This window comes from Anolis carolinensis, chromosome 6, assembly GCF_035594765.1.
Source record: "Anolis carolinensis isolate JA03-04 chromosome 6, rAnoCar3.1.pri, whole genome shotgun sequence".
Taxonomy (NCBI): Eukaryota; Metazoa; Chordata; class Lepidosauria; order Squamata; family Dactyloidae; genus Anolis; species Anolis carolinensis.
In genome coordinates, this window is record NC_085846.1 from 17,692,766 (window position 1) to 17,720,004 (window position 27,239).

A 27,239-nucleotide genomic window follows, 5' to 3' on the forward strand; every position below is an offset into this window, starting at 1 on the left:
TATGCTGTCTCATGGTGAGGAAACAACCAAGCTAAGACTCATGATCGTGACAAAGCACAAAAACCCAGACCCTTCAACTTTTATTACATTGAAACTGAGACGTGTGTATGGTCGTGTAACATCAGAGTGTGGTCAAGATGGCAAAGGGTCTTAATGGGGAAGAACATACAAGTTAGCAGATACTGCAGCAGTGGGCCTTCCACACAGCCCTATATCCCAGAATATCAAGGCAGAAAATCCCACATTATCCCAGTTCAAAGCAGGTAATGTGGGATTTTAGTCAGCTGTGTGGAAGGGGCCTCAGATAACACAGTTCAAAGAAGATACTGTGGGTTATTCCTCCTTGATATTCTGGGTTATGTGACTGTTTGGAAGGGCCCATAATCTACACTGCCAGACAATCCAGCTCAAAGCAAATAATCTGGATTGTATACAGTTTTTTAGAAGGGGCCTGAGAAGACAGAGGATTAATTTGGACTATTGCTTCCAAAGGGAGACAGAGGATATGAAAACCCACTCAAAAAAAAATTCGATTATGTATTCCTCTGATAGAATAGTTAAAGCTAGTGTGAATCTGAAACATAACAGGATTAGTCATAACAATATATTAGGTGTAAAGATTTGCAAAATCACCCAGAATATATTAAATTAGGGGGGCATCTGTGATATTTAGGGCTGTATTCATTTTGGGTTAGGACAAGATAGAATTGTGGGACATCCAGACATGATTGGACAAAACAATCACCAGTTCCAGCTGATCTATGGAAACTCATAGGATTACCTTTGGTAACCCTATGTGTTTCAATAGGCAAGCCACACTCTCTCAGTCTCATCAGAAGACTAAGGCAAATCACTCCTGAACAAATCCTGCCAGGAAAACCCTGCAATAGGTGTTCCTTAGGGCCCTTCCACACAGCCCTATAATCCAGAATATCAAGGCAGAATAACCCACAATATCTGCTTTGAACTGGAATACGTATCTGGGTCCACAATGACATATAGCCCAGTTCAAAGCAAATAATGTGGGATTTTATTCAGCTGTGTGAAAGGGGCCTTCATTTGTTAATATTCTGGGGTATTGTGTGGTTTCCTGTATGGCCGTGTTCTAGTAGGATCCTCTGAAGATGCCAGCCACACATGCAGGCAAAATGTCAGGAAAAAATGCTGCTAGAATACAGACATACAGCTTGGAAACCACACAGCACCCCAGTGATTCCGGCCTTGAAAGCCTTCGAAAATACGTTGTTAATATTATATATTTTTTACAACTAACATACCATATGAGATAGTTTCAATGTCAAAGTAACTTGTCTTGTTTTGGATACACTTTCACTTGGGTGAATGGCATCATTTGCTATATACAGTAGAGTCTCACTAATCCAAGCCTCGCTTATCCAAGCCTCTGGATAATCCAAGCCATTTTGGTAGTCAATGTTTTCAATATATCGTGATATTTTGGTGCTAAATTTGTAAATACAGTAATTACAACATTACTGCGTATTGAACTACTTTTTCTGTCAAATTTGTTGCATAACACGAATGTTTTGGTGCTTAATTTGTAAAATCATAACCTAATTTGATGTTTAATAGGCTTTTCCTTAATCCCTCCTTATTATCCAAGATATTCGCTTATCCAAGCTTCTACCGGCCCGTTTAGCTTGGATAAGTGAGACTCTACTGTATATATATGTGTATACACACACACACAGTCTGCCCTCTGTTATACACAGGTTAAAACATATATATATATATATATATATATATATATATATATATATATATAAAAATAAACCTTGCTTTTTGCTTTTATATATATATAAGGGACTAGCTGTGCCCGGCCACGCGTTGCTGTGGCGAAGTATGGTGGTATGGCAAATAAAGTATTGAGGTATTGGTGCTTGTTAAGGTAAAGGATAAAGGTTTTCCCCTGACGGAGCTTAGCCTTCTAACTGGCAGCAATTGGATAAAAACAATTCTTCCTCTCCCTCTAATTAGGACTTTATTTTTATTTTATTTTTGTTGTATGAACGTAGAGGCATGGATGAGGGGTTGTGCTTCCAAGTTTAGTGTTTCTGGGATGTGTAGTTTTGTTGTTTTGTCCTAGGCCAAAATTTCATTACGCTTTTATATATATAGATAGGTTTGTAACCTGGGGACTGCCTGTGTAAAAGCAAGTGTCTGTGAGTTTGTTGTGTGTGAAAGAGCCGGTGTGTGTGTGTCAAAGAGTATGTATGTGAAAAAAGTGTGCATGTGTCAGAGCCTGATTTTATGTGCGTCTGTGTCTCTGCATGTACGTTGAAAGCTTTCATAGCCGGAATCACTGGGGACCCTTGCAAACAGCCATATATCACAGAATATCAAGGCAGAAAATCCCACAATATCTGCTTTGAACTGGGTTATTTGAATCTGCACTCAGATAATGTGGGACTACTACTTTTCCTTGGATATAATTTACCAATTTGCAGGCATGGGCAAACTTGGGCCGTTCCTCCAGGTGTTTTGGACTTCAACTCCCACCATTCCTAACAGCCTCAGGCCCCTTCTTTTTGCCCCTCAGCCGCTTAAGCGGCTGAGGGGCAAAAAGAAAGGGCCTGAGGCTGTTAGGAATGGTGGGAGTTGAAGTCCAAAACACCTGGAGGGCTCAACTTTGCCTATGCCTGGCACAGAAAAAAATGCCCTTGAGGGTACAAAACTCATTCTGATGCCTCCTTAGGGCCCAGAGCCAAGCATTGGGGTGGGGCTCCTCCTCCTCCCCTTTGGTCTCATCTGCGCCTGCGCACGTCCCACTGGTGTTTTGGACCTCTCCAGCCACGCTATAAAAGGCGCACGACTCCCTTTGTCCGGCAGAGCTGGGTTCTTGCTTCAACAGTGTTTGAACGGGACCCGGTCCAGCACCAACCACTTCTTCGCCTTCTTCTTTCCTTTCTTTTTGACCACCCCCGATTCCAATTCGCAGGAAGAGAAAGAGAAAGACCTCCTCCGACTGACTGCCTGACTGACCGACTCCTTCCAGCCTCCTTCTAGTCCAGACCGCCATGGAGTCCCAAATCCGCCAGAACTACCACCGCGACTGCGAAGCTGCCATCAACCGCATGGTCAACATGGAGCTCTACGCCAGCTACGTCTACCTCTCCATGGTGGGTTTCCTGTGCCACATATCCTCCCTCTTTCCAAAAGTCTGGAGAAAAGGGAACATAGGAAAGGGCGGGGGGTCTGTACTGTAGCATTAACGCAGTTTGATCCCACTTTTATCTGCTTGGGAGTCATGAGAGTTGACTCATGAAGAGAAAAGGCTAAACTAAACCTGTTTTGAAAGTCCAACTCCCATCATTCCATACCTTTCAGTCGTGGAAGATGAAGTGGTGTCTAACTGTGTTAACTCTACAGTGTAGATGCCCCGGGGAAAGTCAGAACAGGGTCCCAGATGATGAGAACTCCCTTTCCCCAACAACCCTTGCTTACAGCAGTGTTTGCATTTGGTTTGAGAAAGAAAAAAGAGGGGAAGAGGAGCAACTTTCAACTTACACAGACTGTTCTTTTTCTGCTTCTGCTTCTTCCCCCTTGCTAATATTAGCTCCTCAATACCCTACTGCAAGCTCATCATAAGTATAGAGAAAGATTCCCCCAGGCAGGAAGCAGCCAAACTTTGAAGCTGTAAGGCTGTTAAATGCTAATCAAAGTGTTTGATTGCAACATTCACACTTTACTCAAACAGACAGGAGTTATTTCTCCCACCCTGGACCTTATTCCACAGATATATAAACCCCACTAGCCTTGTTTCCAACAGACCTCACAACCTCTAGGGATGCCTGCCATCGATGTGGGCGGAACATCAGGAGAGAATGCTTCTGGAACTTGGCCATTATGCCTGGAAAACTCACAGCAACCCAGAGAAAGCTTAGTTGTTAGGTTCTCTCTTTCTTTTCCTACTCTCCAAGCATCATTAGTACCTTGAAGGGAGATCAGTAGGAAATAATAGGACTTTCAGGCTGTATTATAGCCGACCTGAATCCCCTTGAGGAGAGAGGATGGGTTAAAAATAAATATTATTATTATTATTAGCAATGGCAAACCACTTCTGAGTAACCAAACTACATGAAATGAATGTGTGTGTATGTGCCCCTTAAAAGTCACTTATTGACTTATAGTGGCTTAATGAATTCAGTAAGGTTATCTTGATGGCAGGAGAGAATGCTTCTGGAACATGGCCATACAGCCTGGAAAACTCACCGCAACCCAAGGATGTCTTAATTTGGATGTGGGTTTGCTGGTTCCTGCCTCTGAAATATAGCTGATAGCTGCCGTTATTCATTGGTTGTCCACTTAGCTTCCAAAATCAGACAGGTACCATATCAATCAACAGGTGACTTAAAGGCATAACTAATTCATGCCTTTTTGCCTGGAATTACTGATATCTTTCTCTCTCTCTCATTTACAATACTTTTGTACTCCTCCGCCTTTCTAACAGTTGCTTCTTTTGGGCTCGTTTTGGGTGGACCCACAAATGTGAGAAGCAAAGATAACCCTATGGGTTGGGGAGATAAATAATATGTCCCATGGCAGTACTGTTTCCAGGCCTCCTCCCTCGCTAATCCTCCTTCTCTTCTATCTTTCCTCTCCCACTGTAATCTCCATTTGCCCCATTTCCTGTATGAGAAGAAAGATGTCTGTGCTTTCTTTGTACTTCTTGCTATCAGAGGAAATTATTAACTCAAGAAAAATCAAATAGGCTCCATCCTGATATGCACTTTCCAGTGTCCATGTTGCAGTGTCCATGTATTTGATTCCAACAGTGCCTTTACAATGGACATTACAAATCATTTGCTGGGCTCAGGGTGCATCTACACTGTAGAATTATTTCAGTTTGACATCTTTTTAATTGCGCTGTTTCAGTGCAGTCGAATTATGAAAGTTTTACAAAGCCTTCTCTGCCAAAGAGCGCTGGGGCTTCATGAAATTACAACTATTATTCCATAGTATTGAGCCTTAGCAGTTAAAAGTGGTGTCAAACTACAGTAGGATTTGTCAGCTGAACAATTTAAGGTTAGGGAAGAAATCTCTGGAAACACTTGGGCCCCTTCCACACAGCTGTATAAAATCCCACATTTTCTGCTTCGAACTGGAATATGGCAATGTGGACTCTGATATTCAAAACAGATATTGTGGGGTTTTCTGCCTTGATATTCTGGGTTATATGGCTGTGTGGAAGGGCCCTGAGATGTGTATGGCTTTCAAGATGTCCTGTGATCCCACTGTCCTCCATTTTGTGCAGTTCGGTTGCTTTAAAGAGTCTTGGGTTAATCCAGGCTTGAACTGCCATTTCTATGACATGTTTGTATTTTTTCTCCTTTGTCCAACATTCGCTTCTTAACATTGCACTGTCTCTTCCAAACAAGGAAGATATCCAGATTTGTGTGTTTCTGCTCCGCGCCCTATTTTTATGCTGAGTTGTGTGACATGGATCTGTAGATTCCTGATCATTTGTGTGCTTCTGGTTTAAATCTTGTGTGGCTGGACAGAAGTGAATGTGATAAACAATCACATTTTGCAATTGGCAAAAGACTGCCTCGTCTTTCAAATTGAGACACATACTTCTCCCCTTTCAGCCTCATCTGCAAATCCGCTTGCCTTCATTTTTTGCTCTAAACCTCTTACCACAACAAGAGAAAATAACATCATGTACAAAATTACTGGTCCTAAGCAACCAAACCAGGTGTTTGTGGTGGTAGATGATGGTTTTAAAATCTGCTTGCACTGCACTTCCTGTTTTTAATGAGTCGTAATGTGTGCTTGAGACATTACTTTTAAGAATAATGAATCCGTATGTAACTGAAAAGCATTGGGATGGTGCAGTCTGCTGCCACATGTTGAATAGAGTTCTTGTTTTCTTTGGGATCGCCAACAAAACAAGCAGCTTCGACTGGCTGGCTGGGAGCCATTTTGTGGTGTCCCAGCATTTGGATTGTGTATAAACAAAGCAAGATGTAGCTTAGGGTATCAAGAATATGAACAAATGCCAAACACAACAAAGCATAGCCTCCATTGCCAATTTCACATTTTACATACTGCATATTTTATGGGTAAATGCTTTGGGGGCTTGTTAAACTCGACATAGTTGGTGGCTCGTGCATTTGTTAACCGAGCCCTGACTTGCACTGACCCAAGAGTTACACAAAAGAGCTTGGGGTTTTCCCAAAACTGGATTCCTTTCCTTTTTCCTTGAAATTTTGAGGCACTGCATGGACAACTTGTTCTCTTATTCTGTAGATGAATTTCATATACTTCTTCAGCTTCTACTGTTGATATAGTCAGAGGACTAGTCAATAAATCTATATACTGGGTTGTTGTATGTCTTTCGGGCTGTTTGGCCATGTTCCAGAAGTATTCTGGAACATGGCCACACAGCCCGAAAGACATACAACAACCCTGTGATCTTGGCCATGAAAGCCTTCAACAACACAAATCTATATACTGCTTCAGAATCTTGCTTTCCCAACCACTGTCCACCCAAATGTTTCCTAGTTCTATAGAAATGTATCCATCCATATACCCCTCTTTAATGCATCTTGGATTTTTCAACCCAGGGGCAAATAGACTTGCTATATCTGCTTTACCTTTCATGAAGCAACAAGCTCCTCTGAAGACATGCTTAGCCCAGAAATTGCCAGAGTTGTAACATGTTGCTTTGTGAATAACAAGGGCGTAATTATGTTCCTCTTCCAAACAATTTAGCAATTGGCAGCAGTATTATTTTTTGTGTATTGCTTTTTGGGACAAGGCTAGGTAATGCTTGGGGTGCTTTTTGAGGGATTATTTTAATCCAGATGTTAAGACTTTTTATTTCAATATGCTTTTTTAAAAAGTAATGAATAGCGCTATTACCCCTTAAGATTCTTTTTTAAAGTTCTGTACTGATATTGTGTTGGGGGTAATAATAATAATAATACTTTATTTGTAACCCACCCTATCTCCCCAGGGGGACTTAGGGCGGTTTCCAATGAGTAACAAAAATGGCGAACATTCAATGCCGAAAACAGACAGACAACAAATCAAGTCAAGAACGAATAAAACAATCTCAATATAACTTATAAAACTAACCAAAATAGTAAAAATTAAACTTAAATGAACATAATATAACACAAACTCATACAAATTACACTAAATGCATTAAAAACATAAAATAGTTTACGTTGTCTAGTGGGCTGAGGTAGGTGTCCAATATTTTGGCGAGTGTGTGTGTATGTATACGTAACACACACGCACATTCACACACACACATAGATTTGCTAGTACTCCTCTTCTCCATAAGCTAGGGTGCATAAATAAGTTTTTAAAAGCTTTTTAAAGGAGAGCAGAGTGGGGATAGCAGTATGTTACATAAGTTTCGTTTAAAAACTACTAACCAGACTCTGGGAATACAAGATACAACCTCATAAATTTCTTCAACTGAATACCCAAATGTGAGTTTAATAATTCAGTCCCTTTTGAGAGAATTGCTACACAAAAATCAGAAACCTTTGCTGATGTGGTGCTAATCATCTGAAATCTACCAGTAAACTTCTCTGCTCATGTGGCCATTAGTCACCAATGCTATCTTTGCTTCCTTATGTTCTCTTCCACAGTCATCCTACTTCGACCGGGATGATGTTTCCCTTCGACACGTTGCCGAATTCTTCCGGTCACAGTCGCACGAGGAGCGAGAACACGCTGAGAAGCTGCTGAAGTTCCAGAGCCAGCGTGGCGGACGGGTTCTTCTGCAGGATATCAAGGTATGCATTTGGGAATTCAATGCCCTGGTTCTCCAGAACTGAGCGAGCCCCATTCTGGGAGAAAGGCAACATACAAATCAATCCAGTAGGGAGGGACTTCTCCAACTGCTTTGAAACTACAGAGAAAGAGATAACACCGAAACATTAGGAAAATTTTCCTGGCAGCAAGAGCTGTTCCACAGTGGAATATGCTGCCCCTGAGTGTGTTGGAGTCTCCTCCTCTGGAAGTTTTTAAAGCGAAGCAAGATGGCCATCTATTGCTTTCTATTCTCGTACTTCCTCAGTTCTGTCTCACTTCAAACCCTGCCTCTACCCATGGTGAAAGTCACTGTTCCAGAAGTTAAAACAGCACTCAAGTATTTTAAAGGAAAGGTTTATAAAACCAGATCCATTCCTTTGTCTCTACAGAAACCAGAAAAAGACTCTTGGGGCAAAACTGTTGATGCCATGGAGGCAGCCCTTCATCTAGAAAAGAGTGTGAACCAAGCGCTCTTGGATCTGCACCGACTGGCAAGCGATCAAGGTGACCCACATGTAAGTATTGTGGCTGTGGGGCTCATCTTTGGGTGTTAAAATCTGTCTGAAATACCAAAAGATAGTGGACTGCAGGGAAATTGATGCTGCTGGGCAATTGTATTAATAGTCCAGGCATCTCTGCCAGTTGTCTCTGTTAGTAGTGGACTTCTTTAAGTCCAGTGTTCAACTTTTGATTCTCTAGATCAGGTGTTTGGGCCTCCAAATTCCAGAAGCCCTAGCCATCTGTTCCGATGACCAGGAATTCTGGGAGCTCAAGTCCAAAATACCCGGAGGGTTGTGCAGGTCTGCTCTAGAGCTTTTGGACTTCAGATCCCAGAAGCCTCAACAAGCATATGCAATGACCAGGGATTCTGGAAAGTGACATCTTAAAATATCTTGAGGCCAAAAGGCTGAGAACCACTGTTGTCGTCCAGGGATGGTGAGCCTGTGGCCTTTCCAGTGTTGTTGCACTCAAAATGCTATCAACCCCTATCAGCGTGACTGGAGGAATGATAAGGAAAGTATGCTTAACAACATCTAGGGAACCACAGGTTTCTCATCCTTTCTGTAAGACACAGATAAGGAAAGCTATTCATTTCATCCACCCCTCCCCCCTCCAAAAAAACTACAATGGCTTTAATAGAAACTCTAGATTACCACTGATTCAGTGTGTCTTGGGGACTAAGCACTGGGGAGAAAACAGATATGTTTCTAATCAAAGTAGCTTGTTGGGTTGTCCATTGGATGTGGGTTTTTGTTAGTGACATCTCACTTCTTCTTTGTTGCCAGCTGTGTGACTTCTTGGAAACACACTACCTCGATGAGCAAGTCAAAGCCATCAAAGTCCTGGGTGACTACATTACCAACCTTCGGCGCCTGGGAGCAGACCAGAGTGGGCTTGGGGAATACCTCTTTGACAAGCACACCTTGGGGGAGAGCAGCAGCTGATCGTGTCCCCCGTTCCTGTGAGCGCTCCCTCTGTGAACCCACAGAAACCGACCCATTTCCACCACCGTTGCCGTGCCCCAGTCAAGCGGGGATGTACCTGCCATCTCTCAGTTGGCATGCTTCCAATAAACAAGGGTTCACCAGTTTAACACTTGTCTCTTATTCATTATTTTGTTTATATTTTTGTTTACATGGGTGGTTATAAAAACTTAAGAGAAGGCGATTTAATTCCTAGATGCAGGAGTTGGCCAACTTGTCATCCTCTATAAGTATGTTGCTGTGCATTCAAATAGATTCTAATTTATGACAACTCTGAGTTTTCTTGGCAACATTTCTTTGTCATTGCCTTTCTTTGAGGGCGAGAGAGAATGACCTGTTCAAGGTCATCCGGTGGGTTTCTCTGAGTGAACCTTGCCTCCTGCAGTCCTAATTCGACATTCAAAACCACTATATCATATCTCTGCATCTAAATCTAGTTGGAATACAATTTATATGATCTTGCAGAATTGTCTATAATAGTTGAAGATAATGGGAGCTGCAGTCTCCCAGTAGCAGGAGAGCCACAATTTGCCCACTTCCTAGCTGAAATTCAAACTCTGACAACTTTCTTCAATCTGGTTTCCTACACTCAGTCCGTCCATAGTCCCTGGAGTATTAACTTTTGAAATATGGCTCAATGTGGTCTATGGTGGGTAAATTGAGAGCCTCCGGATCATATGGCACATGAGCTGTGGTGGTGCAGTGGGTTAAAATCTTGTGCCGGCTGGCCTGCTGGCCTGAAGGTTGCCGTTCTGAATCTGCAAGACAGGTTGAGCTCCTGTCTGTCAGCTCTAGCTTGCGAGGACATGAGAGAAGCCTCCCAGCAGAATGGTAACACATCCAGGCCTCCCCTGGGCAACATCTCTGTAGATAGCCAATTATTTCACATCAGAAGCAACTTGGCAGTATGTTCTCAAGTTGCTTTTGAAATGATTTTAAAAATATTGTATAACTCCCATCAATCTTATTAACATAGCCAAATGTGAAGAGTGTTGGAACTGCCATCCACCATTATTCTGAAAATTAATATTCTGTCCTGAGAGACTTGGGGATGGAGGAAATGTGATGGTTTTGAATCACTCACCCGCCATCACTTCATCAGTGATCATGATGGCTAGTGGCAATGTGAATGTAAAGTTTCCCTGTATTATTACAATTGTTAGCAGCTCCAGATTAGATCTTGGCCACCTTGCCTCCAGAAGAAAATGGAGGCAAACTACTTTTGAAAACACATGCATCACTCCACCCAGGGCTGCACTTTAGAGATAACAGTCCTGCAATAGTTCACTTCTATGGCTTCTTACCCTGTGCAAGAGTTGATACAACACATCGTGGAAATCAATATTGGCTTTCACCAAAACAGCTGCAAAAGTGAGAAAATAGTCATAAGCCCAATAGCTTCCTAATAGCAAACAATGGTTGATAGAAGGGATGCAATCCTTGGTGTGTGTGGCAAAACAAGGCATACATAGACATTGAATCATTGAGTGGGAAGCAGCCACAAGGGCTGTCCAGTTCAACACCCCCCCCCCCGACCATGCAGGAATACACCACTAAAACACCCCCGACAGATGGCCATCCAATGTCAGATTTAAAAAATCTGGAGAAGCAGATCCCCACCCTTTGAACTAACTTATTCCACTCCAACTGCTTCCTGATGTTTAGGTGGAATCTCTTTTCCTGGAATTTGAATCCATGCAGCAGAAACCAATGTGCATTTATAGTTCCATAGTGTTGCAACTCTTAGCAAAATGGTGTAGCACAACTGAGATGCAACTCCATGGCTGCAATGCTTCCTGACTTAGTGTAGCATAATAGTTTCACATGCAGATCATGTCATGCTAAGCTATTTATCCCCCTCTCAAACTTATTGCACAATTGCTGAAGCATGGCCTATGGCTATTCTGTATCTGATGGAGCATAGAAGAGGTGTCTGGCTATATTCCCATAGACAGATATAAAGCAACTAGCTGTGCCCAGCCACGCGTTGCTGTGGCGAAGTATGGTGGTATGGGAAATAAATTATTTAGGAATTGGTGGTAGTTAAGGTAAAGGGTAAAGGTTTTACCTTACATTAAATCCATTATAAATGGGTTATATAGCTGTGTGAAAGGGCCTTGAGTCTACACTGGCATATAATCCAGTTAAAATCAGATAATCTGTATTTTATAGGCAGTGTGGAAGAGGCCTAAGTGAGGCCTAACTCTGCCTGTCCCCTGGGCTGAGTGGGTTGCTAGGAGACCAAGTGGGCGGAGCTTAGCCTTCTAACTGGCAGCAATTGGATAAAAACAATTCTTCCTCTCCCTCTAATTAGGACTTTATTTTTCTTTTTGTTGTATGATTTTGTTAATCAAGGGACACACTATGGTACAGTCTAAAGTTGTTGTTGGTATGATGATTTCAGTGACAAACTTGCCTCTTTCCTTTGGGTACATCCACACTGTGGAATTACTGCAGTCTGACACCACTTTAACTGCATGGCTCAATTTTATAGAATCATGTGAACTGTAGTTTTACAGGGTTGTTAGTCTTCTATATCAAAGAGTTCTAGCGACTCACCAAATTACAACTCCCGTTATGTCACAACAGTGAGCCACAGCAGTTAAAATGGTGTGAAACTGTATTAAATCAGCAGTGTAAATGCACTCCAAGGCTTCATTTCTCTCTCTTGGCCACACCAAGAATCTGATGGGATGCTGTACTTTCCTTTGTGACTTACAGATAGATGATCCTTAATACAATTTCTTTTACAGTGCATTGTGGACTCTTTCACCTAGAAAATACTTACATTGTCAGTTGAGGCATAATTACTGTAGCCTTCCCATACCTTCTCTCTCTCACCTAGTTGTTATCTTTCTTTTATAGCATGTAACGAAAAGTGTGAACTTAAAAGCCCCATTTTAAATTTGATTTCCCAAAGAACAATTGAGACATTTATACTTTTCCTTTAGTGCTCTCTGAGCTCATGGAAAAGTAGGTGCACAAAATCATGTAGGTAACCAGCTGAAACCAAACTACACAAAATCACCTTAACAATATTTAATGAATAATTATAGAGATATAACTAAACAGAATTGGTATTAGCAGTGTTTAGGGATAGATGGTCCAAGGGATTATCTGGAGTGTTCTACTTGGAAATGGAGGATTGATAAAAGCCACCTGTAGAATTAATACAGTTTGACACCTCTTTAACGACCATGATTCAATGTCGTGGAATAATGGGAGTTGTAGTTTGGTATGTCACCAGCACTCTGACAAAGAAGGTTAAATACCTTGTAAAGCTACAGATCCCAAGATTCAACAGCATTGAGCTTTGACAGTTAAAAGTGGTATGAAACCACATTCATTCTACAGTGTAGATCAGGTATGGGCAAACTTGGGCCCTCCAGGTGTTTTGGACTTCAACTCCCACCATTCCTAACAGCCTCAGGCCCTTTCCTTTCCCCCCTCGGCCGCTTAAGGGAAGGGGCCTGAGGCTGTTAGGAATGGTGGGAGTTGAAGTCCAAAACACCTGGAGGGTCAAAGTTTGCCCATGCCTGGTGTGGCTGCAAAATCACACCCATTTGATTTGCCATTTATTTTTAAAGCAAACTCATTTTGGGAACAGATTGGCAAAGGAGGCGTGGGAACACATGGTTCAGCACAGGTTAATTACTAGATAAAGCTGGAAACTGTTCAACCTTTACCCTTTAACTCAAAGACCTGAAGATAAGACCAAAATGAAATGCAATTGGAGGTCAAAAATACTCTGTTAGTTTCAGCGGGAATTTCCACTTACTTCTGAAAAAGGCAAAGTTTTCCATGCCTTCACATGCTTTGACAATCTTTAGGCAAGCCTTCTCCAACCCATTGCCTTTGGGGTATATATGACCATAGATCCCATTATCCACAAACCACACAGCTCTGGTCGCAATCACTGGGATGATAGAAATTGTAGGGAGTAGGCTTGGCAATGCTGAAGCTTCAAGGATGGATGTGTAATTGCTCCTTGGCACATACTTTCTCTGTGTCAAAAGCAAGCTATTCTTCATTAGTTTCATACATTTATGCTTATCTTGGTTATTCATGTAATGTTTTCCAACATTTTCAGATTTGATGTCTTTTGTCAAAACCTCCAGAAAGAAAAATCAATAAGTCATACCAAACTGTGGAAGATTTAAAGCAGACAAAATACAGTATTTACTTACGGAGTATGGAAATTGATTGGAGATATAATGTTGACCTTATTCTGATATTGTAATGAAACATTTTTAAATGGAGTTATATCCCTTGCTGCTTGATGCATTGTCTAATTTATGTTCTGAGAAATAGATTTCTTGATCAATTAGAAGCCATGATTTGAAAGATTCCCTCCTTTTTGGGGGGGATTTTTTTTTTTTTACCATTAACTCATTCATTTATTTTATCAAATAAATCTTTTAGTCTCTAGAAGACTGCTTTTTCCCAATGAGCAAGTTTAGCTTTTCTCTCTTAAAAAACAAATCAATCAAATCATGCATGAATTGCTATTAGTATTAATAGGAAAATGTTAAATGTGTTGTCGAAGGCTTTAATGGCCGGAATCACTGGGTTGCTGTGAGTTTTCCGGGCTGTGTGGCCATGTTCCAGAAGCAATCTCTTCTAACGTTTCACTCACATTTATGGCAGGCTTCCTCACAGGTTGTGAGTCTGTTGGAAACCAGGCAAGTAGCGTTTATATATCTGTGGAATGTCCAAGGTGGGAGAAAAAAAACTCTTGTCTGCTTGAGGCCATACAGTCTGGAAAACTCACAGAAACAGCCTCAGGCCCTTTCCAGGAAAATTTTATATGCTATTATATTACCATTAAATCAGTTCTTTGATGATAGTTTTGTCAAACAATATTTGTATAAGAATACCATAAACTCAATGTCTGTTTCCTTTAAGTCAGAGCTTTCTAACCTTACCATGTTAGCAATATGCTTTTTAGACATGCATCATTTTTCTGACATCGCCATTCAGTTTAACAAGGAATCAAGCGGTTAAACCAACCATTTCTAAGAATGTCATACTATATATGTGTGTGTGTGTGTGTGTGTATAGAGATATATATGTATATATATATGTGTGTGTGTGTGTGTGTGTGTGTGTGTGTGTGTGTGTGTGTGTATATATATATATATATATATATATATATATATATATATAACATACACACGCATACATATACATAGTAATATCTATAAACTTAATGTAATTTTTATTCTGTAAAAGAAGTTTATACTTCTTGTGGTTTCCTTTAGAGCCGTTACATGTGGTTCATCACAAATACAGTAGAGTCTCACTTATCCAACATAAACAGGCTGGCAGAATGTTGGATAAGCGAATATGTTGGATAATAAGGAGGCATTAAGGAAAAGCCTATTAAACATCAAATTAGGTTATGATTTTACAAATAAAGCACCAAAACATCATGTTAGACAACAAATTTGGCAGAAAAAGTAGTTCAATAGGCAGGAATGCTATGTAGTAATTACTGTATTATGAATTTAGCACCAAAATATCACGATATATTGAAAACATTGACTACAAAAATGCGTTGGATACTCCAGAACGTTGGATAAGCGAGTGTTGGATAAGTGAGATTCTACTGTATTGTTGTCAACCGATTTTATTTTAATTGGAAACTGATCTGTTTTAACAGTAGAGACTACAATTTAACAAAAAAAATGTGCAGATTGAAAGGTTATAACATGCTCAACACTTGAACAGCACCAGCACTCCATGTCTGTAGGGATCAAACCACTCTGGAAGTTTTTTAAATGGAGGCTGGATGCTCATCCAGGTGGGCTTTGACAGTGTTTGCCTGCTTGGCGGAAGGGGGTTGGACTAGATGCCCTTTGGAGATCCCTTCCAACTCTAGTGAAGCATAGAGTGCTTGTGAGACCAGTATAGTCTCCTTAACTGGAGGTTTTTGAACTGAGCTTAGATAGCTATCGTTTGGGAAGGCTTTGCCTGTGTCTTCCTGCCTGGCAGAGGGAGATTAGACTAGATGCCACCCCGATATCATCACAAGAGTAATACACTTTAATACACTTTATGAATATTATTGTTTATTTAAATTATATTATTATACTATTGTACTATTATAGTCTACATAATTCTACTATTATTTAATAGTATCTGTAGAGAAGATTATGTTGTTGTGTGCCTTCAAATTATTCTTAACTTATGGTGATAATAAGGCAAACCTATCACAGGGTCTTCTGGGGCTGAGAGTGTGGGTTTTCATGGCCAAGCGGCAATTCGAACCCTGATCTGCAGAGTCAAGCCATTATGTCACACTGAGATACAGCCAAACAATATAACAGTGGTTTCTTCTGATCTCAGATCTTCTTGCCTTTTTCGAAGCCACTATGTATGTCTCAATGCTGTTTCACCACATCTGGTGTCATGTGTCATCCGCATGATGATGACCTTGGCAAAAAATATGCAGAACCTGCATTCCTTTGAACTGGGGTAAATAATAAACAAAGTATAGCAAAGGAGAAACTGGATGTTCTCACCCACCCACTCTTTCAAACACAAAATATTTTGTTTCTTGACCAAGGCAGAACAGCCTTCTTTCATTCAAGTTGAGCTATATAGTACCCAGTGCCAAATATAGTCATTCAGGAGGCAGAAACCTCATAAGCATTTCTCTTGATTCCTGGTACTAATAATTAAACAAATCATAAAGTAAACCCCTAACCATTTTCTGAATGGTAAAGGCTAGGATAGACATTGATTCAAATGTTATGGAGATCCAAAATCTATATATTGCATTAAGATGTCAAGTAGAACAATCAAAAAGTGCAAAACTTTTGAGATTTCCAAATCTTCGCAAACAGATTATAAGTGCATCTACATATAAAATAAATCTGGTTTCATACCATTTTAAACTGACATAGCTGGAGCTGTGGTGGTGCAATGGGTTAAACCCTTGTGAACTGCTGACCTGAAGGTTGCAGGTTCGAATCCGCATAAACGGGGTGAGCTTCTGTCCGTCAGCTCTAGCTTTCGAGAAACATGAGATAAGCCTCCCAATAACATATCCGGGCATCCCCAGGGCAATATCTTTGTAGATGGCAAAATCTCTCACACTTGAAGTGACTTGCAGTATGTTCTCAAGTCACTTCTGACATGATAAAATAAATTGGCAAAGCTCAATGCTATGGAATCTTGGGATTTGTAGTTTTACAATGTCTTTAGCTTCCTCTGCTAAAGGGTGCGGGTGCCAGACCAAACTAGAACTCCCATGATTGCATAACATTGAGTAACAGCAGTAAAAGTGTCACCAAACTGCATTAATTCTACAGTGTAGATGTAGTTAGAAAATGGAAGGCAGAATTTGCAAAAAAGGATCCTCCACTTTGGGAAAAATACAACCTAGCTATGAGTGTGATTTGCTGACCTTCTATTAAGATCAGCATTCTCATGCACCTTATCTAACATTGGATTGCTCTCCCCAGCTCTCAGTTGCATCATTGTCAGCCGTGTGTCATTTCCTCATTGCTTCACTTGTCCCCTCAAAGCCGGACCCACGTGAAAAGACCACGAGAGATGCAAATGAACCCGGGTCTCTAGAAAATGAACTTAAAATGGGAAGTGAAAATATCTTTCTGTCCCCTGACTCTGCTTGTTCTAAACGGAAATGAAGAAGGGGAAGAAATGAAAGAACAGAGTTCCTTTCTTGAGAAGCCAAAATCAAGAACGATGGAGTGTGCATCCAGGTTTACATAGCACTGAACCATGGCAGCTAAAGTGGTGTCAAATGGTATTAATTCTACAGTATAGATCAGGCATGGGCAAACTTGGGCCCTCCAGGTGTTTTGGACTTCAACTCCCACCATTCCTAACAGCCTCAGGCCCCTTCCTTTTCCCCTTCAGCTGTTTAAGCAAAGATCCTGGAAAAAAAACATGCAAGGGAAGGAAGAAATCTCAATTAATATATATTAATCCTTATTTCTGATAATGCCTAACGGTTAAGAACCAACAGTTTATTTTATAAGTATTGCCCAGATTTTTGGAAAGAATGATATATCTGAGCAATGCTTATATCCAGATCAATTAAAACAGAACTAGAATATGCAAACTTTCCAATGTCTGAGAACTAACAAAGGAACAACAAAAAAGGGGGGTTTCCTCCCCTTGCATTACTATTTATCTTGATTATTTTGGAGGGGGGAGGGACAAATAGAACAGCTTCAAGGCCTCCTGGGCTTGAAACGAATAACAAACAATGGGGGAGGAAGAGGAAGCAGGATGTGCTTTTTGCTGAATCATGCTAGGGTTTAATTTTTTTACCATGTGACTAAAGTTGCTTTTTGCTGAGTCATGGTCATAATGAACAGCACCTTATATGGGGCAAGAGAAGGGAAAATGACATGCTTCTTTATGCTATTTAATTCTCTTCGTAAAGAAATCAGCAGCCTTGGGGTGCACCCACAGTGTAGAATTAACGCAGTTTGAGACCACTTTAACTAAAGGCTCAATGCAATAGAATACTGGGATTTCTAGTTTTACAAAGCCGCGTTTTCTGCCAAAGAGTTCTGGTACCTCTCCAAATTCCAATTCCAATTATTCCATAGCATCATTGCCATGGCAATTAATGGGTTATCAAACTGCATTAATTCCACAGTGTAGATGCATCCCAAGTTTCCCTCTTTTTACTTGAGCAAAACAATACGATTGAGATCCACATATGTGGGGCTGATCGGGGTAAACTGTAGGGGTGACAATGACATATAATGTGCACACTCCGTTTTATTATATTTATTTATTGTATTGTTACAAGTGTTTTATTTAATATTTGTATAGAATGTAACCAGGTCTTTTCGAGCCTGGTTGTTTGGCTTGGTACTTTGATATGGCCTAAGGGCTAATCAATAAAATGTTCTTCACAATCCTCTTTAATGCACAGGCTGATAAGCCACTCTCAAAGATTATAAATATCATTATGTTGAACTACAACATAATGGTGAGGCACCAGGTATGGGTGGGCACTTTGCAGAATAGAGTTCTAGTATGTAATTCTGAATCATGTAAATCCTTTAAGACAGGTATGGGCACACTTTGGCCCTCCAGGTGTTTTGGACTTCAGCTCCCACAATTCCTAACAGCCGGTGGACTGTTAGGAATTGTGGGAGTTAAAGTCCAAAACACCTGGAAGGCTGAAGTTTGCCCATGCCTACTACATGATTCTATACACTCTCTTTCTCAGGGCCCTTCAAGGCACACCTTATATCCCAGGATGTTATCCCAGATTTTCTGCTTTAAACTGTCTGTATTATATGATTCCACACTGCCAGAGAATCTGGGATAAACAGAAAACCCGAGATCAGATCCTGGGATATAGGGCCTGTCTGGAAGGGCCCTCATAGGATTGTTGGGAAGATGAAATAAGGAAGAGGAGAGCAATACATGCCATTTTCTCGATTAGAGAAAAGCAGGTTATCAATAAAGAGTGGCAATCGTTGAAGGCATAAGGGCTAAATGTTGATCCCAGTATTCACAATGGACCATCCTCTCAGAAAATTATCTTCAGATGAGATGAAAATAAAACCAGAATCCAGTTTGATCCAATTATCTGCTTTGGAGTTTGGTCAGGGATAGGGGCTCCCAGAATGAAAACTGGAAAGGGCTCCTATCTCTTTAAATTTTCGAAAGCAGGAATATCATCAGGTGTTGCTTGTGACTTAGAATCATAGAATCATAGACTTGGTTACCTGACAAGCAACACCTGTAGAAATGTAATGTAATTGATATAATTGTTTGGTTTTAATTATATCTATTCTGTGCTCAATTTTAAACATATTTTATTAAGCTGTTTTCAAAATATCTTTCAACACTTTTCATTATATCCTTGTGTACAATCCCAACATGGCCTGTTTATATTTCCCAGTACAGTATATTGTGCGCTCACTGCTTTCTATATATGTGTAAGGCTGAGTCCACACTGCCCTATATCCCAGGATCTGAACCTAGATTATCTGCGTTGAACTCGGATCAGATTTTGGGATATAGGAAAGTGTATGTAAGATGTATGTAACTATTGCATTGACTTATGGGTTTTTTATTGTAATAATAAATAATATACTCAGCCACAAGGCATTTTGCGTATCATTTGTGTGTCCAAATCCAAGGCTACATTTTGGACACTCGGCAGAGACAAATAGGCACATAGAGTGTGATTAATGAACCAAAAGTACAGATTTGAATTGGAAACTATGATAACGGTTGCTCCCTTAAAAAAATGTTTCCCTCCATTCAAACAGCAGGGCTTTATATAGCATGGAATTTTCCAATCATGAACCACCTGGAAAATAACCCTCCTAATCTTTGCCTCTAAGGGTGCATCTATGGCCCCTTCTACACTGCCAATATAAAATCCAGATTTGCTTTGAACTGAATTATATGGCAGTGTAGACTCATATAATCCAGTTCAAAGCAGATGATGTGGAAGGAAGCAGCCAGGCTTTGAAGCTGCAAGGCTATTCAATGCTAATCAAGCTGACCAATTGTTAGATTGCTTAAGAGTAGTTGGTGTGTATCTCAAGCAAACACCTCCCAACAAAAGATACTCCAGGCAGGAAGCAGTCAGGCTTTGAAGCTGCAAGGCTATTCAATGCTAATCAGGCTGGCCAATTGCAGCATACATACATACATGCATGCATACATAGATGAAGGTTCAAAAAGAAGAATAAAATTTCCCCATAATAAATATCCCGTTTACATGTTTACTATGTAAAAATTTTTTCCAAAAAATATACACAAGTTTAAAAAAGAAGAATCAAATAAAATTTCCCTATTAAAAAAGGTAGTTTTTTGCCTTGCCAATGGCTACCCAGCTGGAAACGCTCAAATGCAGGGAAAACAACAGCCCCCCTCCCTTCCTGAGAAAAGGGGGCGGGGCTTTGCCTTCTGCACTCCGCACGGAGGGAGGTTCCTGGAAGAGCCGCCCGGCCGGGTATAAAAGGCCTCCTCCGCGCGAGGCCTGCTCAGATCCGCCCAGCCGTCGGTGCAGCGCCTTTGCTCTTGCTTCAACAGTGCTTGAACGGAGCAGGTTCGCGGCCGCCCCATCCTTTATTTCCCACACTTGCAGCTAATTATCCTTTATTTTTTTTCCATCCACCATGAGCTCCCAGGTTCGCCAGAATTACCACACCGAGAGTGAAGCTGGAGTGAACCGTATGGTCAACCAGTTCCTCCATGCTGGCTACAAATACCTCTCTTTGGTGAGTATCTCAAGATAGGTGAAACCTGTTGTTTATTTCCTTCTATGGAGGGTTTTCGACAGAGATTGGAGGCAGGCCCTTGTGGTCCCTTGCAACAATGCCTGGGCCTTTCCAAACAGCCATATAACCCAAAACATCAAGGCAGAAAATGCACAATACCTGCTTTGAACTGGTTTATCAGAGTCCACACTGCCATATAATCCCGTTCAATGTGGATTTTATACAGCTGTTTAGAAGGGGGGCTCTATATGTTTCTTTGTATTTATTTATGTTTGCCTATATGTTTGTATAATTTTATTAGTTTTAGTAGGTAATTTTAATAATACACTAGAGTCTCACTTATCCAACATAAACGGGCCGGCAGAATGTTGGATAAGCGAATATGTTGGATAATAAGGAGATATTAAGAAAAAGCCTATTAAACATCAAAATAGATTATAATGTTACAAATTAAGCACCAAAACATCATGTTATACAACAAATTTGACAGAAAAAGTAGTTCATTACACATTAATGCTATGTCGTAATTACTGTATTTACGAATTTAGCACCAAAATATCACAATGCATTGAAAACATTGACTACAAAAATGCGTTGGATAATCCAGAACGTTGGATAAGTGAGACTCTACTGTAATAATAAAAAAACTTTCTTTATAACCTGCCTCCCATCACCTTGAGGGAACCCAAGTGGTTCACATGGGGACCGAGCCCATGAATCATCAGATTAAAATAAAAAAACAATAAGAGCATATATAGTTAAAACATTAATAAAATACATCAGCGGGTGTTTTGCTTATTAGATTTAGTTGGTGAGAGTGTTTTGGAAGTACAGTAGAGTCTCACTTATCCAACATTCTGGATTATCCAACGCATTTTTGGAGTCAATGTTTTCAATATATTGTGATATTTTGGTGCTAAATTCATAAATACAGTAATTACTACATAGCATTACTGCGTATTGAACTACTTTTTCTGCCAAATTTGTTGTCTAACATGATGTTTTGGTGCTTCATTTGTAAAATCATAACCTAATTTGATGTTTAATAGGCTTTTTCTTAATCTTTCCTTATTATCCAACATACTCGCTTATCCAACATTCTGCCGGCCCGTTTATGTTGGATAAGTGAGACTGTACTGTAATGGAGAACACTAGAGCAGCCACGGGCAAACTTTGGTTCTCAAGGTGTTTTGGACTTCAACTCCACAATTCCTAACAGTCCCTAGAAATTCCAGACAGGAAACAATCAGGGCCAGCTAACACCCAACAAAGGATTCCCCAGGCAGGAAGTAGCCAGGCTTTGAAGCTACAAGGCCATTCAGTACTAATTAAACCAGCCAATTGCAACATTCATGCTGGCCTCAAACAGACAATAGTTCTCTCCCACCCTGGACTTTCCACAGAGATATAAACCCTACTTGCCTTGTTTCCAACAGACCTCACAACTTCTGAGGATGCCTGCCATAGATGCGGGCGAAACGTCAGGAGAGAATGCTTTAGGAACATGGCCATACAGCCTGGAAAACTCACAGCAACCCAGTGATTCTGGCCATGAAAGTCTTTGACAGTGTATATATATCATTTCTTCTGTTCTGATATATCAAGACCTATTTAATGATTTCCCCTACCATGTGTTGCCATACTGAGCAGCGCGAGACCTATAGTTTCATATCGCACTACACAGTTACAGCACTTTCAACTGCATATCCTGTATTCATTAAACTGCAAACCATAGCATCCCAGAGGAGATAGCCAGATCAATTACATTGGACTGATAACACTGTAGCAATGGAGCATGATGTTGGGTGCATCTACAATAGAAAGAATGCAGCCTCACACTACTTGAGCTGCCATGGTTCGATGCTGTGTAATCCTGGGATTTGTAGTTTGGTCAGACACCAACAATCTTTGACAGAAAGTTAAGAACCTTTTAAAACTACAATTCCCAGGAATCCATAGCATTGAGCCACAGCAGTTAAAGTGGTGTCAAACTGCTTTAATTCTACAGTGTAGATAGAGGATTTGTAGCTTGGTGAAGGATTTTGATACTTATTTTTTCAGAAAATGCTAGGGTGCACCTGCACTGTGAAATGAAAGCCATAGCTGAATACTGTAGAAACAGAAGGAGTTGTAGTTTTACAAGGTCTTTCTCCTTCTCTGCCAAAGAGTGCTATTGCTTACCAAACTACAACCCCCTTCAATTGAGCCATGGCTTTTAAAATAGTTACAGGATGTCTGCTTTCAATCAGCTTGTCCTTTGTCAGCAAGACTGCATACAGAATGCTGGCTTTATCTTATCAGCTGGCAGCCATTTCTCTGAATGACATCACTGGCTTCCTTGTTATTTGCAACTATAGAGACTCCCACCTACTGAGCTTTGCACCTGGCTTTTATCTATGTAGACCGCCCCCCTCCTCCTTTCAAGTAGATATGGACTGAGCATTGCAAACTACCTACCTTGAAAAACAATCAGTTTTTTGTTTTCTCCTTCCTCCTCACTCTTAAATATTACTCCTTTGTTTAGTGCTTTTGTAAATCTGGAGACTACATTTGCCTACATTGCTGCTCTCTGTTGGATGCTGTATTCTCACTCTAGCTATGCATGGTCTTATCCATGGCTGCAATTACTATAGTTTTATACCACTGTAATTTCCATGGCTTAAGGCTATAGAATCTAAAGTAGGCATGGGCAAACTTGGGCCCACCAGGCGTTTTGGACTTCAACTCCCACAATTCCTAACAGTCTACCGGCTGTTAGGAATTTTGGGAGTTGAAGTCCAAAACACCTGGAGGGCCCAAGTTTGCCGCTGTCTGATCTACAGTGTAGAATTGGTGCAATTTGGTTAATTGATTGATTGGTATGTTTTGTGTACTTACGTTCATTATTGTATTATGTTGTATGGTGTTTTAACTTTTTAGGACATGTTTGTTATCTCACGTCCATGATTCCTTCTTTTAGCTTGGTTTTGGACATACAAAGTTACTTTTCTGGTTTCCCAACTCACAAATTCCTGTTGGAGACTCTCAACATTGTTTGGATTCCAGCTGGAGAATTCTTAACCTTTTCCTGCCCTGTATTTTTGCCCCCCTTTGTGTCCCATGTGGTTTGGTATTTTGATAGCAAAGTTCACTCTGGATTGCTTGTTTGTATGAACTTCTGAACAAACATTACAGAGACAGTGAAAGTTAATTATTAAAAGCTCATAGCCTTCAGTGCTAGGGTTGGGATCAATTTCAGGGACGGCTTATCTGTAAATCAAATGATTTTGAGGATGCCTGCCATAGATGTGGGCAAAGGAGAGAATGCTTCTGGAACATGGCCATACAATGTGGAACACACACAACCACCAATGATGTTGATTTGGGTTGAAAGAGGAGGGAGACGTGGAAACAGACACAATGTCTGTTTATAGTGGAGGGAAGTTCCATGGTTCAGGAGATAAAACAAACCTTATCTCTTTGGGAAACTTCAGTCTTAAGATCAAACCCAAAATCAGTACAACTATTAAATCAAGTTTAAACTGCAACAACTGTTGTGATGTCTAGTCATGCAGTGCTGGTCACTGTAGTCACATCATAGGATCTGTACTATAGCAAAACTGAAATTCCCAGTTACAATGGGATCATTCTTAGACTAACTTTGGGATTTCTGGTTTGTTTCCAGTCAGAACTCGTAATTTCTTTGCCATGGAAAACCCTAAATTGGGTTACTCCAAACCATGGTTTGTTATGTTTGAAATGAACTACAGTGAACCTAAAGTATCATTACTTTACTGTGCTCAAGTATCATTGTATATAATTGTGTAGTAAAATAGTGTCATAGAATCAGAGGAAACTTTAGTGTCCGTTCACTCCAGTTCTTGTATCAAACGGCAAATCAAGGATTGGTTTTTTTGGGGGGATACTTTCAGGCAGTGGATTCCTGAATTTGTTGACGCCAACTCCATGGTCACAGAGAGCGGCTTTCCATGGGGAAAAGATGGCAGTTTGGAGTGCAATGAGTTTTGTGGTCGTTACACTTAACATCTCATCAAGCTTTTTCTCCTTTGGGCAAAGGTTGCCAACTGAATCCTGGTTTTGGAGCTGTACAATAGGGAAAATGCATCTCTCCAAATATCACTTTACATTTAGTTTTGGGTAGTAGTATGCCTCATCTGCTTTTCCTTTCTTCCTGCCAGGCCTTTTACTTCAACCGGGATGATGTGGCTCTCTCCAAGTTCTACTCCTTCTTCCAGCACCTGTCTGAGGAGAAGCATGAGCAAGCTGAGAAGCTCTTGACCTTCCAAAATCGCCGCGGGGGTAGAGTTGTCCTGCAGGATATCAAAGTGAGTTGCAAAGAGGACAGGAGAGTCTGTTCAAACGAGGGATGTGTGGTTGTAGCAGAAATAGGCATAGTTTTTATTAAAAACAAAGAGGAACTTGGATTTCTGGATAGAAGCGGATGAAGTGAAGCTGAATGCCATGATGTGTGTCTTTTCAACAGAGAAGGTGTGAACTTGGGTGAAGAAAGGCTAGATGTAGGAAAGTTTAAATGCCCCAAGACTAACCTGGGTTTGTTTGAGTCTCCCCAAAATTATTTGACTCCTGCGTAGTTGAGCTGTTTCAGAAATTTGTTAGATGCTTTCTAAATGATCAACCAGTGAGAAATAGGACATCAATGTTTGCTGTTGAGTCCTCTTAGGAAGTAAGCTAAATTAGATGCATGGAAGATGCTTCTAAGTCCAAGAAATGCTTGCTAAAATCTTAAAGTGGTGGTTCAATAATAATAAGGAAAGTAGTTTGGCTTCTCTCAGCAAGTCGTGAAAATTACACACTTATAACTATTGAGCCCATCATTAAAATATTTTTGTCATCTGCCAATGACTATGCTGAATGTGGAATTTTGCAGGAGGAAGACAAAAATACTGGGGAGATATTATATCTGGTGCATCACTGTCCCTTCCTGTGGGTTATGTTGTATTGTGTACATTTTTTAAAGTCCCATGGATAGATCTCCCTCTCCCTCATCCATTGGCTGTGCTGGCAAGGACTGATGGTGCGTGGACGAATTGGTGACCTGCAGTAAAATATGGGAGAATTCAAAATGCTTTCATTCTTTTCTCCAGGATAGTAGAAGTTCCCATCATGCATCCAGTTTTCTATTTTGATTCCCTAGCTTACACCTAACATTATGTGGCTTCATAGACTTAGTAATTGTTATTTTTTATATTTATTTGCCATATTTATATCCCGCCATTCTCACTCCGAAGGGAACTCGGAGCGGTGCACATAAAAGCACAATTTGATGCCCTTGTTAGGCTTCGTTAAATTTGTACTAAAGTGACAGTTCCCCCGCACCCCTTGCCTGCACATGCTGATACATCTCATATTATCAGTGGCTTTTGCTCTTATTTGTTTTGGCAGTTGAATTTATTATAGTACAGAGTTGGATACAAAAATCAATACACTATCAGGAAAATTAGAGACATAAGTAGGGGAAGGGCATACAGTTGGCACATGATCCCAGTGTTGTTCTCTACTACTCATTCCAGAAACCAGAACAAGATGAATGGAAGAATGGAGCTACTGCCATGGAGGTGGCCCTCAACCTGGAGAAGAGTGTGAACCAAGCTCTGCTGGACTTGCATAAGGTGGCTTCCCGTCATACTGACCCCCATGTAAGTATTACTGGAAGTTGGCAGCTTTAGGTTTGGTACCCATTAAAGCTTCCATGTAGTAGAAAGTATCTGAAAATGGCATGTGGTTGAATGTTTCTGTGATCTCACTCTGCAAACTTGCATGGCTTTGTTCATCAGATTATATGCGAGTACAGCCTCCTCTGCCAGAGACTATGTGTAGAGATTTCTTGGAGATAAGCTTGTCTTTGCTGTTATAAACAATAGTTGCTGAGCCATTACAACCATAGCCAACTTCATGCTTGGTAAACAAATCAGTCTCCTGGTTTGAAGGGTTTTTGGCTAAATGACATTTAGTGTTTCTTTGAACTCTGATGGGATTTTGTATTGGGCTAGATTTTTGTCACGCTGAACAGATGCATAATGTGAAACAAACTCCAAATTCAAGGATAAGATTGAGGTTAAAGTACAAAATCATACGAATCATTGGTGTTAAGTTTTTTTCCTATTTCTCCTTAAGCTGTGCGACTTTCTGGAGACCCACTACCTTGATGAGGAGGTGAAGTTGATCAAGAAGCTGGGAGACCATATGACCAACCTGAAGCGTGTGCGTGCCAGCGAAGAAGGCCTGGGTGAATACCTCTTTGACCGTCTCACCCTGGGCGAGTCCAGTGACTGAGCCTTGAAGTCCTGGCTCCCTCCTGACTCCTGCAGCCTTGTCCAAATGTGCTTTGGTCAGCTCAATACATAAAAGGTCTCTGTATCCTTGCTCATGTTATGCATGTGTGGGAGTCTGTAACTGGCATTAAATAAACTTGGCATTAAGCACTAATGGAGCGTATGTGTCACTGCATGACGAGAAGGAAAGATTCACAGTTGACAATGCTTACCTTCATAATATTCAGGAGCCACAGAAGCGTGTAATGGGTTAAAAACGTGTGCCGGCTGGACTGCTGACCCTAAGGTTGCTGGTTTAAATCCACAAGATGGGGGTGAGCTCCTGTCTCTCAGCAGGATGGTAACACATCCCGAGGTTCTACAGTTGTTACAAAAACTTACGCTATAGGGATTAGCAGTTCTTTCCACATTCTTGCTATTTTTCCTGTGACACCAACCTA

General features: G+C 40.7%; 2 protein-coding genes across 2 annotated transcripts; both read left to right on the forward strand.

Moving 5' to 3' along the window:
- Positions 1–2,762: 2,762 nt before the first annotated feature.
- Positions 2,763–9,382, forward strand: LOC100553728 (ferritin heavy chain A). The gene is made up of 4 exons (XM_003225269.3): positions 2,763–3,137; positions 7,623–7,769; positions 8,178–8,303; positions 9,075–9,382. The coding sequence occupies exons 1-4, from the start codon at positions 3,036–3,038 to the stop codon at positions 9,231–9,233; spliced, it is 534 nt and encodes a 177-aa protein (XP_003225317.1). The 5' UTR covers positions 2,763–3,035; the 3' UTR covers positions 9,234–9,382.
- A 10,867-nt stretch (positions 9,383–20,249) lies between these two features.
- On the forward strand, positions 20,250–26,953 carry LOC100553928 (ferritin light chain, oocyte isoform). The gene is made up of 4 exons (XM_008117499.2): positions 20,250–20,506; positions 24,685–24,831; positions 26,038–26,163; positions 26,642–26,953. Exons 1-4 carry the CDS (start codon positions 20,405–20,407, stop codon positions 26,798–26,800), a joined length of 534 nt encoding a protein of 177 aa, XP_008115706.2. The 5' UTR covers positions 20,250–20,404; the 3' UTR covers positions 26,801–26,953.
- The last annotated feature ends 286 nt before the right edge of the window (positions 26,954–27,239 follow it).

Bases quoted from the DNA above. Each gene is read 5' to 3' on its own strand.
- LOC100553728 (XM_003225269.3), top strand. From the start codon at position 3,036: ATGGAGTCCCAAATCCGCCAGAACTACCACCGCGACTGCGAAGCTGCC. The intron at 3,138-7,622 runs GTGGGTTTCCTG...TCTCTTCCACAG, and splicing joins GCTACGTCTACCTCTCCATG to TCATCCTACTTCGACCGGGA. The intron at 7,770-8,177 runs GTATGCATTTGG...TTGTCTCTACAG, and splicing joins TTCTTCTGCAGGATATCAAG to AAACCAGAAAAAGACTCTTG.
- LOC100553928 (XM_008117499.2), top strand. From the start codon at position 20,405: ATGAGCTCCCAGGTTCGCCAGAATTACCACACCGAGAGTGAAGCTGGA. The intron at 20,507-24,684 runs GTGAGTATCTCA...TCTTCCTGCCAG, and splicing joins GCTACAAATACCTCTCTTTG to GCCTTTTACTTCAACCGGGA. The intron at 26,164-26,641 runs GTAAGTATTACT...TTTCTCCTTAAG, and splicing joins CCCGTCATACTGACCCCCAT to CTGTGCGACTTTCTGGAGAC.